This window comes from Prionailurus bengalensis, chromosome B2 (genome assembly GCF_016509475.1).
Source record: "Prionailurus bengalensis isolate Pbe53 chromosome B2, Fcat_Pben_1.1_paternal_pri, whole genome shotgun sequence".
NCBI classification, from domain to species: Eukaryota; Metazoa; Chordata; class Mammalia; order Carnivora; family Felidae; genus Prionailurus; species Prionailurus bengalensis.
Genome location: NC_057349.1, coordinates 125,595,444 through 125,609,940, shown reverse-complemented (window position 1 = coordinate 125,609,940; position 14,497 = coordinate 125,595,444). Strand labels below are relative to the sequence as shown.

The 14,497-nt window shown below is 41.5% G+C and overlaps 1 protein-coding gene across 1 annotated transcript in view; it reads right to left on the bottom strand.

Moving 5' to 3' along the window:
• Window positions 1-1,001: 1,001 nt before the first annotated feature.
• The window catches only part of HECA (hdc homolog, cell cycle regulator), a 51,515-nt gene continuing 38,019 nt past the window's right edge, over window positions 1,002-14,497 (bottom strand). The window contains 2 exon segments of the mRNA XM_043592472.1: window positions 1,002-4,597; window positions 7,750-7,904. Coding sequence (XP_043448407.1) covers window positions 4,433-4,597; window positions 7,750-7,904 — 320 coding nt within the window. The 3' untranslated portion in view covers window positions 1,002-4,432.

Genomic DNA, 14,497 nt, shown 5'->3' with positions numbered 1-14,497 from the left:
AATGCCAGAACTATCTCCAAAGGTATTTTGTATTCATCAAATAAGATTTATCCCAACTATGGTCAGTTAACATGAAAAGAACACAAGCTCCAAACAGCTTTTTATTCTTCTAAAATTTAATGCTTTACTAGAGAAACAGCCTGAATAATTAGCAATCTGATTGCTAAAATTAAGTAAAAACAATGTAAGATTTAAAGACATGGCAACCACTACAAACAAGATTCTTCTTCCATTAACCTTAATTCTAATCAGTCACTGTTTAGCTGTTTCTTTCTACCACGGTGAGAACCGTATTTTTCTTACAATTGCTAAGGAATTTTGTTGACATAAATTACACCAGTAGAAACCACAATATCCTTGGGCCTTGGGCCCTTATGTGAAATTTATGCCTATGATGTCTGTAGTAAATAAATGGTAAGACAGGCCTTTGAATCCACCGGCAGACTGGACACAGTTTCCTCACCCACATTTCCACATCTTATCCTGTGTTCTAATGTTTTTGAGGATTCCAACCCATTGGCTGAGAATATTTGAAATGAAAGGGACAATGAGATTTAAAAGATAAAAGATACCTGACCACAGTGCATAAACTCAGCAAGAAGTTTAATTACGACTCAGTTTTCATTTCTTTACAATAAAGAAGCACATGATCAAGTCTTTTCATTATGAAAATTGGTATAGGCCTGGGAATCAAAGAAAAATCTGCAGAATAAGATTATCTACCTATTCAGTAGAATTCCCTCTAACCAGAACAAGAACTGTGGACGATCCATACGGAACCAACCTTGTGATTTTACTGCAGAGGTCAGCTACATGCGACACACTGCCATCACAGCTTTCTAAGTTCGAAGTTTTCATCAGCCGCAGCGGTGATTGTGGGATGGCTACCTGAGCAGTGATCAAAATCCCAGGTCTTCCCTATGATCTCTTCTGATCAAACAACCCCAAGCTCAAAAACCTTGAATCCCAAATAAAGTGACACACTGAAGAGAGATACAATGTTAGTTTCTGAAATTTTATTATTTTTAATACATACATGTCACAAACAGAAACCTTCAAACACCACACACAATTCCATAACCAAATGTTTCAGGTTTATCAACATTCTTTAACTATTTACACTTTCTTCCCCCAACAAAAGTGCAATCCAAGACATCTTGACAAGAAATGTTTACTGACAAGAATATATTTGTGAGCTGGTTTTAATGATGCCCATCCGTTATTTTTTCTTTCCATTATCTGGAATAATAACAAAGTCAACAGGACACAGAGATGAGCTGGGTTAGGCAGCATCCTATTAAAGGAACGAAAACACTGAACAGGAGCACTTATTCCTCAAGTCCTCCCCAAACCTCCAACTAAAAATGCTCAAGAGCTGCAACCAGGAGACCAAAGAGGAGAGCTGAGTGGAGGTCCTGATCCGGCCACAGCACAACAGACTGTACATTAAGCGTCAGTCTTACAGGACAAAACAGAAGACTGCAGCAAGTTAGGTCTCACGGTCTGAGGAGTTACATGTCAGCCTATCCGTTAGTTTTAGTATTTCAACACCGAATAATATTCTTTCCTGATGAGGTCATCTCCCCCCAGACAGATACGAAAATACTTTTTATTCTGAAAATAAGCTTCTTTTGCAAACACTGGAAAGTAAAGACCGGGGAGAGCTCTTTCTTAGAGTGGAATAATTCATCCCACTCCGCAATTTCATGGCCAATGTCTATCTTTTAATCAAACAGCTGATAAACTCAGTATATCTATCACTTGCTTCAGATGCAACCAGAAGGGAGTGGAGAACTGAGTCAGCCTGAAGAGGAAGTAATAAAACCATCAGAAAGAGTTTCTCACTAGAATGAAGCAGGTAACATTTTATTTGTTCCAGGTACAGAATGCTTAAAACTAAATGAATTAAAAAAAGAGAACAGATGAAAACTCACTTTGAAATTACTAATCACTTACAAGTGGTTCATTTTATTGAACACTACTTATCAGAAAAAAAGAAAATGGATCTCTGGTGTGACTAATGTCCTTTAATATCCGAACCACAACAAAAATGGTCATTTTTGACCTATTCCAATTTCCACCAGAGCAAAGTACTTTGACAAAGTGTGGCAAATATACCAAGGTCAGCACATTTCCAAAATATGATTTATTCTCCACATTGTTGCATACTCAATTATATTTTATTCCCAAATAAGCCAGATTCTCTACTTTAGAGGAGAACGTGATGCCTTAAAGGCAAAAGATACTCTCAGATGATACCTGTGCCTTGACTTTTAACATAACTGCAGCATCCACAGAATCCTAACTTCGTCATCCAAATAAAGGCCAAAAGCAAATTTTATCCAATTATAGGAAAACTCCTTATCTTACTTTTCAGAGAGTAGAAAACAAATATAAGGAGAAAATACTGAATGCATCAGACACTACACTCACAGTAGTTTTAGACTACTAGGAGCTTGTGAATGTGTCAATGTGTCAATTTTAAGATCCAGAACAACAATATAAGCAGGTTTCTCTACAAAATTTTAGGTGAATTAAAAAACAGCATTACAGACATTAATGTTTTAAGTTCAGAACTAAAATCCAAATGCTACTCTTAGGATAAGAGAAACCAATTTTTATACTTGGGTACATGAAAGAATCAATGGGGAACCAGTTAATTCACAATTACAGCTTTGTGTATTAAAGACAAATTTGCAAGGGCTATGTCCTATAGACCTTTTAAGTCGCATCAAATACCGTCAGACCAATATCGATTTGCCACTTCTTAAAGGCATTGGGCATTTCCCCCTACTGTGAAATATTTTTCAGATCATCAAACACCAAACCAGATGCAGTAAACCAAATTACAATCATCCAAACTGAAAGATAAGAATATTAGTCAATATGCTGGTTCTTTAATGTTGTTATCTCAAACAAAACATCAAATATTTCATACAATAGAATGGAGACTTGCTTGCAATAATAGCTAAATGCTTCTGAGAGGAAAAACAGCTTTCTGAGAGGGAAAAAAAAAAAAAGGTATAAACCAAATGAATAACACAAAATGCTCGCATAACCCCAAATTTGGCTGCCCATGAAACGACTGTATTTTCAGCATTCTATTAGCCTACATGTGTAATACTTGAAATTATCAAATCATTTTTGAGGGATCATATTCCAATTACAATTCTATACGGGTATGAGGTGCCTGTCTATTTAAACCATCAAGCTCTCATTAACACACGTCCATATTTTGGAAAGCCCAATGCTCTGACTAATCGAGTTACACAAATTACCATCTTTTTTCACTAACGGTGAAGTATCACAGAGAGCTTCAGAATGATCTCTTCTCAAACATACTGTTACAACAGATTACTAATGTTTTGAAAAATGAAACACATTTAAAAAGAAATATTAAAATTCTTTTCCTCATATCCTCAAAAGCAATTTTTTCCTTTCCTTCCTAGGGTCAAACCTATGATTTGGGAAACTCAGCATTAAATGGGTAAAATGTGGCCATAACAGTTTTGTGGAAGGTAAGGCATGGTAACAGTGGCTCTGAAATTCACCAGTTAGGGTCCACGGCTGTGAGATTACCCCTAAGGATCTGACATCAGATGACACCTCGACAGTGCAACCTACATAAATCGACACCCACCCAAATCATGTTATTCATGGATTCTCCTTCAGGGCTCATCTGACCAACCTCAAAGACACAATTCAAATGACAGGGTTCTTTCTGCCTGATCTTGCCCCCTCCCTAGAGTCACTGTGTATCACTTCCAAATTCACTTAGCATATTCTCTGTGACAGGTCACTTACCCACAAATATTTGCAACACCATTAGTTTTCACAGGTCTTATAATTCAGATATAATTTTCAGGAGGACAACTGCTAAGTCACAACAGTGACAGAAACAGCACTCGGGTCTACTTGCAAATAATGTGGTCAGTGCGCAGTGCAGAACACTAAACCAAGACAGACTAATCCACTATCAGCTCCCTAGGCACAGACTCACGTTCACACGTCACGTGTTTTTCCCAAGGCCCCGGGAAGATCTAAGAAGTGGGTCTTGAGACGGTTAACAAGATCGGAACAGGAGTTTCCTTCCAACACCTACCATGCTTTTAGTTTATAACCACATAATCCCTTTGCTAATTTCACCCTATCCTCCCCACCACCTTCAAAGCTGCATGAGAGACGCTTAGTGATGGTGAACCGCTAGCCCAGACTCACAGGATTATCCGTTTGGGCTCCGGTCGTGACCACAGACTAACACTGAGGAGTCAAGAGAGGGCAAGGGGCCAACCCCATGTCAGTGGCACATGTACACAAAGGAACTCTCCTTTAAATTAGAAAAGAAAGTAATGTCACAGAATGTCTCCCTATAAAAGATATGTAATAAAGAAGTAAGGTCAATAAAATAGCTACTACTAAAGCAAAGCTTTCATCAATAAGCTTCGAGAACTTTGAAGGAGGAAAATGGCTTCACGAAATGGTAGTCCAGGTTCCCACAGTGCGGACACTGCTGGACATTGCTGTACTCGGAGAAGTACTGCATCCCGATCCGTACGTCTATCACAGGCTTCCCGCAGTGCTTACAGTTCAGGCGGGCCTGGGGGGGAAACACAGACGCGTGAGCCACGATGCCCTTCTGTCTCACAGCACAGTCAATGTCACCCACACCGCGATGCAACACTGCTAGGCCAGAGAAACGGATCGAGAGTTTAGCAAAGCGTCCCTTTCATTGCCAAAAGCAGGTTATGCAAAGCCTAAAGACGCATGCTCAACTGCTCATCGTCAGTCCGACGCACTGACTCTTAACATTTCTCCCTGGATGTGCACACCGCTAGCATTTCCACCTACTGGTACGAAGCCAACTCCAAACCTGTACTGCCCGAACGTCTGCACTAAAGTTCTCCTAACAACAGGAAACCCCCTCCCCTGGATTGTACCGAGTGGCTGAAGCCAACTTCCCTCATTCAAAGCCTCATGAAGCTTCTGGGAACATGCTGAGTTTAGGTTAAAACTTCATATACATTTCTTTCTGCTCCTTACTGCCCTTGTTTCCTTTGATGTAAAAATAAAATGCCCCCTAAAATACTCAAAGAAAATTAACGATCCAGGAAGAAGTGCTATGTTTATCCTGAGGCTTCTGGGAAACCACCGCACAGCAGATCTTCATTCGTGCCTGGGCCTCTGACAGCACAAGACTAGAGTCTTTCAGCAAAAGGTCCAAGAACTTAAGTGAATAACCAGAAATGATAAATACAACAGACTCTCAATTTAGACTCATTCTAAAAATGTAATAAAAAGTATGATCTCATTTTGCGCTCAACACACTCCTGTGAGGCGTGTGAATTTTAGATGAAGAAACTGAGGCACACAGTGAGAGAGCAACATGGCTAAGACCACAAAGTTAGGAAGCAGAAAGGCTGGGAACTGAACAAAGTAGCTTACTCCAGAGCCCACATGTTTAGTCATGACATGGACGACTTTTCTGGAGTCTAAGATCAATTCTCTTTTAGCTGATTAATCTCTCTGAACAACAAAAGTGAAATTCTGGGCAAACCTCTCTCTTTAATCATTCTCTTTAATCTGCTGTTCCTTTCAAATAACTAACCATCGCTTACTTTGGCTCAAAGCCTTATTAGAAGACTTTCCTTGATTCCTTAATACGGTCTAACACTTGTACCTTCCCGGTGAATAAACAGTTGACCCTTGAACAACCCAGGTTGAACTACATGGGTCCTCTTATAAATAAGCAGATTTGTTTAAATAAATACAATACAGTATTATAAATGTATTTTCTCTCCCTTATTATTTTCTTTATAATATTATCTTTTCTCTACCTTATTCAATGTAAGAATACAGTATACAATACATATGATATACAAAATATGCGTTAATCAACTACTTATTTATGTTATCGGTAAGGCTTCTGGTCAGTAGGAGACTATTAGTAGTTAAGCATTTGGGGAGTCAAAAGTTGTATGTGGATTTTCGACTGCACAGGGGATCAGTGCCCTTAACCCCTATGTTGTTCAAGAGTGAACTGTAATTAATTGATATTTTTTTTAAGCCAAAGAGTAATCAAACATGTTTTCCATTTTACTAGGAGGCCATAAAATAAAAGTCTGAGCTTACAGTTTTAAGGAAGAAATATATATTGGGTACCAATATTGGGTATGGCAGGATGCCATTCTGCTTTCCTCCCTAAAGATAAGGAAATAATCCCATCGCCTTTCAAGCGTCTAGTAGAAAGAACACCAGACTGGCTGTAACACATTTGTAAAGACCTGGGCAAAAAGGTCTATTCTGTGTGTGGAAAACAAGGAGGCTAAACTAGATCTCCCAGGTCCTTCCCGGCACCAACATTCTATGAGGCACAGGCCCCAAATTCTTTTATTTCCTTATTTCTTTAAAAGAGAACCCTCTCTCATGTGTGTAAAGAGAGAGAAGCCGCCGCCTCCTGTTTCTCTCATCTCAAAAGCTGCCATCACGGCACGATGGATATTACAAAACGCTACAGTGCAGAACTCAAAGGCTAATGAGATCTCATTTCCAACACTAATGGAATTTTAAAATGGAAATGTGGTCAATGTATCAGAATAGCATAAAAGTGGTCAGTCCTATCCGGAATCAAATGACAGGCTACGGATGGCCATCTAGGTCTCTCACGGCCGTGCTTCTCTTCTGAGATCACTAGTAGAGACAAAATATAGCTGAAAAACCCACCCTGCCAACCTTTTAATTCAACCGACACAGGTTATCACAGGATACTCTCTTTATAAAATCAAACCATAATGCTAAAGATACAAAACTATGTAGTAACCAATAAAGTGTGTACTAGTTATTGACATTGAAAGCCAGACTTGGCCACCAAAGAGCCAAGGAAAATTCTCTCCTACCCATGAATATCAAGGAATTCTAAAACGAGGCTTTCTTTTCCCCAAGCACTTGGAAACAAACCAAGATACTTCCAAGAAATTTCTTTTGTCTGCTGTGTTTCCATGTACTTATTAATATGTTTTCAGAGGCTACCACTTCCCTTTTTCCTGGTGGCAGCTAAGTTTTGGAAAATGCTTCCTCTTACCGGTGCTTTATGGATTACATATCTTTCATGTTGACCTCCCAACACTGTACAAAGCAGGCAGTTCCTGGGTAACTTTACTATCCCATAGGAAGAAAGCAAAAGAAAATCCTCTCTGTTAAAGAAGGGGTTTGAACCCATGAACTATGAGACCATGACCTGAGCTGAAGTCAGACAACTGAACTGACTGAGCCACCCAGGCACCCCTAAGTAATAGCTTTTTTTTCTTACTAGAACCTAAGTATACGTTAATCATACAAACTTAAGAAAATACAGCAAAAGAAAACTTAGGGAACCACTTAGCATCCCACCATCCAGAAACAACCTCTGGTTAACAGGCCAGCAGCTCCCTTTTTACAAATGGAAGCATACTTCCATACATATTATGTTATTTTATAAAGTACCTTTGTGACTTGAAATACTAAAACTCTTTCTTATGAATTAGACATTACTCTACATACCCCTTTGAGTGGCTGCCGAGTATTCCAGCAACAACTCCCTCACACTGGTGAATCAGCTATCATCCCTGGACTCTGGGGAAGTCTTAGGATTGTTCACTTATCTTCCTCCTCCTCTCCCAAGCTAACTACAGCACTGCCTCTAACTCCTCTACACCGACTACAGAAAAGAAGCCGGAGATCATCCACAGCTCGCTCTGTGGGGCCAATACCAACCTGACAGCACGGAGAGGCGGCCAGGATGTCGTAGGTGTACATGGTGCCCAGCTGGTGCCAGCTGCCGTCCCACCGCGACTTACACTTGATGCAGATGATCTTGTGAACCCCTTCCAGGCAGTCCACGCACACCGCGTACAGGTGCATGAGTCTCCCTGTGCACAGAAGACATAATGCTGAGAGTGGCCGTTAGAAGGGATAAAAAAAAGTGGGTTACCCATCAATTATAAACAAACATGTTATCATTCAAATAAAATAAGCAAAATAGGTCCTATTTATCACATATCCCCAAGATGTCCTTTTAGAATAATGATGAATACTAACTATTATCAATGGGACATATATTTGAAGTTCAGTTTTAATAAATATTGGCTCAACTCACTTTTCCAAAAAGAACTGACAGGTTTCCAATATGGACATCCAAACTCAAATGATCAAGCCACAAATGCTAAAAACTAGCCAGTGATGACAGAGGACTTTCTGCTCAGAAGTCTGTGCGTGGTGTGGGGACTGAACCACAACACTAGTCTGCAGTCGAGGGCTTTCATCCACCGACAGGTCCCACCATAAAAAAAGGCAAAAGTCTGTCTTGATATACTGGTGGCCCAGAATTCTACCACAGCCACGATTACTACGTTAACTGTCTTTGTCTCCAAAACTGCTCAGCCATCACCATATTTAATTTAGGAACCAGAATTATAGCTTACTTGTAAGTGGTTATTTAAAAGGAGTTCAATGCTTTGTTATTTACTTGGCTCTTCAAAGACACAACCCCATTCTTCCATCACCTATTAACATCTAGTGCTTGAGAAAGAAGTCACCCTTGTTTACACAGAAGGGTTAGTTAGGATTCAAATCATTGGGAAAGACTGGGAATGTCCAGGATCAGCCCAGACAGTGTGTAAGAGCAACACTGTTGCTCTCACAGGGAGCTCTGCTGTGCTGAAAGCTATGGTAAGAAGAACACGTCCCCCTCCAGAATGTGCTGCTCCCTGCCATCCGCCCGCCCATGGCTCTTCACCTTTCAGAGGTTAGGGCCAGCCTGCTCCTTACCTGTTGGGGGGTCGGGGGTAATACAGTACTTACAGAGACACTTTTCATTGCACTTGCTTACAAGGCTCTCTCTTCCTCCATGAGGGTAGGAACACGTCTACACGCACGCACGCACACGCGCACACACACACACACACACACACACACACACACTGTTCTCAGGACTATCTAATTTTCACCTTTCTCCACCCATTCCCTGATAGGTTCCCTTCAGACATGGTCCTGGGCTCTGCCATATACTCTTCCTTTACTTTCTCTTTTCTCCCTATTCAAGAGTTCTTCTAATCTTAAAATCTGAACCACCACTGTTATAAAAGAAGCTCCCCAAATGCTTATTTCTCAAGGTGCTTGCTACATAGACCTCTCCAGTGAAGAGTCCCAACACCCCTTCAAACCCAAAACACACCAATGTCCTCATCGTCTTTCCCCTAAGACAAGTCCCCTTCCCAACATTCTCCACTCCCGTCCATGACAGCATCATTTATCTGATCTAGAGCCAAAGTGAGCTAACAGGGATGCATTCTCATCCTCTATAGGCAAGCTGTCCCCCAAGCTCCAATTTTTCCTTTAAAATAATCTCCTGTAGATATATATTCCTACCTTTCAGTTCCCACTGTTAGCACCCAACAGTCTCTCATTCCTGCCATCTAGACCGGAGATAGAAGTTCTACCTCCCTTTAAAAAAAAAAAGGAAGTTCCACCTCCCTATAGATAGGTTCCACCCCTTTTGAACAATTTTTTCCCCAACCGATCATCTACTCTTAAAAAAAAACAACTCCTTGTCCATCAACTGATGAATGGATAAAGAAATTGTGGTTTATATACACAATGGAATATTACGTGGCAATGAGAAAAAATGAAATATGGCCTTTTGTAGCAACGTGGATGGAACTGGAGAGTGTGATGCTAAGTGAAATAAGCCATACAGAGAAAGACAGATACCATATGGTCTCACTCTTATGTGGATCCTGAGAAACTTAACAGGAACCCATGGGGGAGGGGAAGGAAAAAAAAAAAAAAAGAGGTTAGAATGGGAGAGAGCCAAAGCATAAGAGACTGTTAAAAACTGAGAACAAACTGAGGGTTGATGGGGGGTGGGAGGGAGGAGAGGGTGGGTGATGGGTATTGAGGAGGGCACCTTTTGGGATGAGCACTGGGTGTTGTATGGAAACCAATTTGTCAATAAATTTCAGGAAAAAAAAAAAATAAAAAAAAAAAAACAACTCTTGGGGCGCCTGGGTGGCTCAGTTGGTTGAGCGTCTGACTTTGGCTCAAGTCATGATCTCACAGTTCGTGAGTTCGGGCCCCTCGTCGGGCTCTGTGCTGACAACTCAGAGCCTGGAGCCTGCTTCACATTCTGTGTCTCCCTCTCTCTCTGCTCCTCCCCCGCTCGTGCTCTGTCTCTCTCTCTCTCTCTCTCTCTCTCTCTCTCTCTCTCTCAAAAAATAAACAAACATTAAAAAAAATGTTTTTTTTTAAACTCTTCAGTTCTTAAAGAACACGGCAAAGCTCTTGTTATGGCTCAAAAGGACACCCACAATCTATTGTCCACCTGACCTGCTCATTGTCCACTGCAGAACCTCTACCCTAACCAACCTGTTCTCTCCAGTTGTCTCCCGACTTTTTAACCACCATTCCTTTGCTCATGTTGCTCCCTGTCCTTATCAGCAAAGACCTTATGTGAGCAGACCCTCTGCTTATCAAAATCCAGCCCACCTTCTGACATCTGCCTTCATGCTGCCTCCTGTGACTATGCAGGCCAAAGTGGCCCCTTCCTTACTGTAGGCAACTACAGGATGCCTAACGTACATCATATCCAGGTGTTATTAACTCCACAGGTGGTACTAGTGTCTTCAGTCTGGTAAAGTTAATTACATTTTTATAAAAACATCTTACATCCTGGGGGCACCTGGGTGGCTCAGCTGGTTGGGCATCCAACTTCAGCTCAGGTTATGAACTCACAGTTCGGCAGTTCGAGCCCTGCATCGGGCTCTGGTGGTGCGGGGCCTGCTTGGGATTCTCTCTCCCTCTCTTTGCCCCCTCCCCACCTGCACATACTCTCTCTCTCCTCTCTCTCTCTCTCTCAAAATAAATAAATAAACTTTAAAAAAAAAAAAAAAGAACATCGCATCCTAAGATTATAAATTGGTGAAAAGCAAGAACTGATAGTACCCAGCACATGTATGAAATTCATAAAACGGACTCGCTGATGAATGGGTTAAGCGAAAAGACTCCATCACAAATAGAAGAACACTCCTCTCATGTACACCGAACGCCTGTGCTCTCATTCATCTTCAGAAAGAGTATTTCCAGCCTTAAAACGAAGTGAAAGTAGTTTCCACCTACTTCCCTCTAAAATTATCCCCGACCAGTATAAAGAATGAGAAACAAAACACAAACTCCATTTTCCAGGAAACTACGAGATACCTGCAAACCTGAACCAAAATAAGAGCTCAGAAGCTGCATGAAGGCATTTTAAATGGTTTAGCTCTGGAAGCAGCCAGCATGCACAGCGGGGACTGGGATGAGGTGCTGAGAGGAAAACAGTGTGGGATAGACAAGTAGCCATTCTGTGCAACTTTTTCCACCAAATCAGCCCCCAAATCTCGGCTAGCCTTACAACTTATTTTGAAGAACACAACGTGACGGAAGTGATGAGACTCAGTTCCACACTTACGCCTCTGGAGAGAGACTGCAGCCCCCACACTCACCCCCGCTGAATGCAGGAAAGAGCCCAGCCCAGCCCTACCGGAAGACAGAAGACTACACAGAACAAGGAGGAGGGTAGAGCCATTCAGTCCGGCTGAGGCTCCCCAGGCCAGCCAGTCTGCCAACTGTCAGACCGTGTCAGGGGCCATCCTAATCAACCTCCCCACAGAACGGTGACAAATCAGAAATCATCACTGTTTTAAAACACTCAGTGGGGGAGTAATTTGCCTTTAACAAAGGTTAAAAGACATTCGGGATGAGGTGAAGCTCTGGAAAAGGAAGGGGGTGGGGCTCCCCCTGCAACTTCACTTCCTCTTCCTCGGATGAGAAAGTTAGGACAAGAAACTGCATCTGTGAAACAAGAACAAGATGCTATTAAAAAGAGCTCTTGGAAATTATAATTCATATTTACATAACAGAAAATCTTAAACTCAGTAAAAATACTGGAATATAAAGTCCAAGAAATCTTCCAGAAGGCAAGATAAAGAGATAAACAACAGGCTCAATGTGTATATAATAGAACAAAAAAAAGGGATCAATTTTAAGAGATCCAATATCTGACTAACAGTTGCACAGGTTTTTTTTCCCCCCTTAAATGAAAGAAAAAATCTTCAGAGAAATAAATTAGAAGAAAATTCCCCCAAACTAAAGACTGTAAGTTTACACAGTCAAATGTTTCACAACGAATTGGGGGGTGGGAGGTGGGGGGGGGGGGGGACAAGTGACAGTGAAACTTCACAACACTAGGGATAAAGAGAAAATCTTAAAACCTTCAGGGGATAGAAGGGGAGAACAAAGGGACAGGAATAAGACTACTATTTGACTTCTCAACAGTGACACTGGAAGACAGGAGACAGTGAAGAAATGCCTTCAAAATCCTAAGGGGAGAATATTTATAACTTGGAAGACTTATACCCAGTCAGACAGCAATCAAGTATGAAGATAGAATCAAGATCTTATCAGACTTTCAAAGTCAGAAAATACCTATTCCCATGCTTCCTTTCTCAGAAAGCTCCTGGGGATGTTCCTTAACAAACTGGGGGAATAAACCAAGAAAAAAGAAAACACGGGATCTAGGAAACAGAAGATTAAAAAAAAAAAGAAAAGAAAAGCAATTAAAGAATTCCTGGAAGGGCAGCTATGTAGTACAGCCAGTAATGAGTGCACCAGGACAGACAGAAGCAGGGAGACGAAAGGCTCCGTGAAGGAGATTTCTGCAAAAAGAAATTTATAAAATGTATGATACGTATGTGCAAATGTTTCTGAAAGCTTTGTGAGAGCTGCTGGAAAGTGAGAACAACCAGCCATTGTTTCCAAAAAGATGAAGCCAATGAAACTGTGAAGCAACTATTAACTTGAAGAAAAACAAAAGATGTCTTAGAATATACTGTACTCTACACAGGAAATGCACCTACACTACTTACTCAACACTAAATATTTACATAATCTTAACAGTAAAAACATTAAGGATTTAACCAAGAACTGTAATAGATTATCCTGATAGAAAGCGGAAGATTTAAGAAAGCAGAGTCATCCACCTCAAAAGTAAGCCAACAGACAGTCTCCAAAATTGGACACGAAGATAGCAGTTTCTAAATGATGATGGGGAAAACCTGAGAATCAGTTACAGTTGAAACGTGCTCGTCTCTGGGAACCGAAACAGCAGGCATTGATGGGAAGAAGGCAGGTGGGGCTACATCGTTTCTACTACAGGCTTTGTTAGCACACTTTTTTTGAAATTTATTTTTGTTTGTTAAGTTTGTTTATTTATTTTGAGAGAAAGAGCATGCACAGGAGGGGCAGAGAGAGTGGGGGGGGAGGGGGAGAGAATCCCAAGCAGGCTCTGCACTGTCACAGGCGCCCCATTTTTTAGCACGCTTTTAAAGTTACAAATGTGGGGGCGCCTGGGTGGCGCAGTCGGTTAAGCGTCCGACATCAGCCAGGTCACGATCTCGCGGTCCGTGAGTTCGAGCCCCGCGTCGGGCTCTGGGCTGACTGCTCAGAGCCTGGAGCCTGTTTCCAATTCTGTGTCTCCCTCTCTCTCTGCCCCTCCCCCGTTCATGCTCTGTCTCTCTCTGTCCCAAAAATAAATGAATGTTGAAAAAAAAAAATTTTTAAGTTACAAATGTGTTACACATCATGTATCTCACTTTTATAGAAATTCAGTAATTTAGGGCGCCTGGGTGGCTCAATGGGGTAAGCGGCTGATCTTGATTTTGGCTCAGGTCATGATCTCACAGCTGTGAGATCAAGCCCCAGGTTGGGCTCCATGCTGCCGGTGTGGAGCCTACTTGGGATTTACTCCCTCTCTCTGTCTCTGTCTCTTTCTCTCTCCCCCTCTCTTTGCTCCTCCCCACCTCACACATCTATGTGCATGCACTCTCTCTCAAAATAAATAAATAAAAACCTTTTTTAAAAATTCAATAATTTTACATGAATGGACAGGTTTCTCCCTGATACTGACCAACCCCCATCACTTAAGTGATGGCCGAACTATCCCTACATCCTTGAACAGTCATCCACAGCACTAAGTTCCCCCCACTCCACCACCAGGGTGATGTCTCAGCTTTCAATAACCCTCCACTTTCCTTTTCCTGCTATCAAGAAAGACTCACCTTCCATAAACTTCAAGATTGTTTCAACTAATCTAAAAACGCGTTGGTGGTCCTCTCTGACCCCCACTTTCCCTTACTCCATCATGTTTACAAGGATCAAACCGAATACACAACGTGCTGGGCACATTAACAAAGGTTTGAAAGGCAACTGTCTTACACCAAGTGACATAATTATGCAATTCCTAATCTCAATTCCCTCCCAGTTACAGAAAACTATACACCAGGAATCCTCCCTTCAAAATCACATCAGAACCAAACACAAAGTTACCCCCCGGGACAACAACGCTTGGTACAGTGACGTCGGAGTAAAGGAAGAAAACCAGCCCCACTGCCACCACCTCAATGGGCAAAGCTGAAATACTCAAGCATTA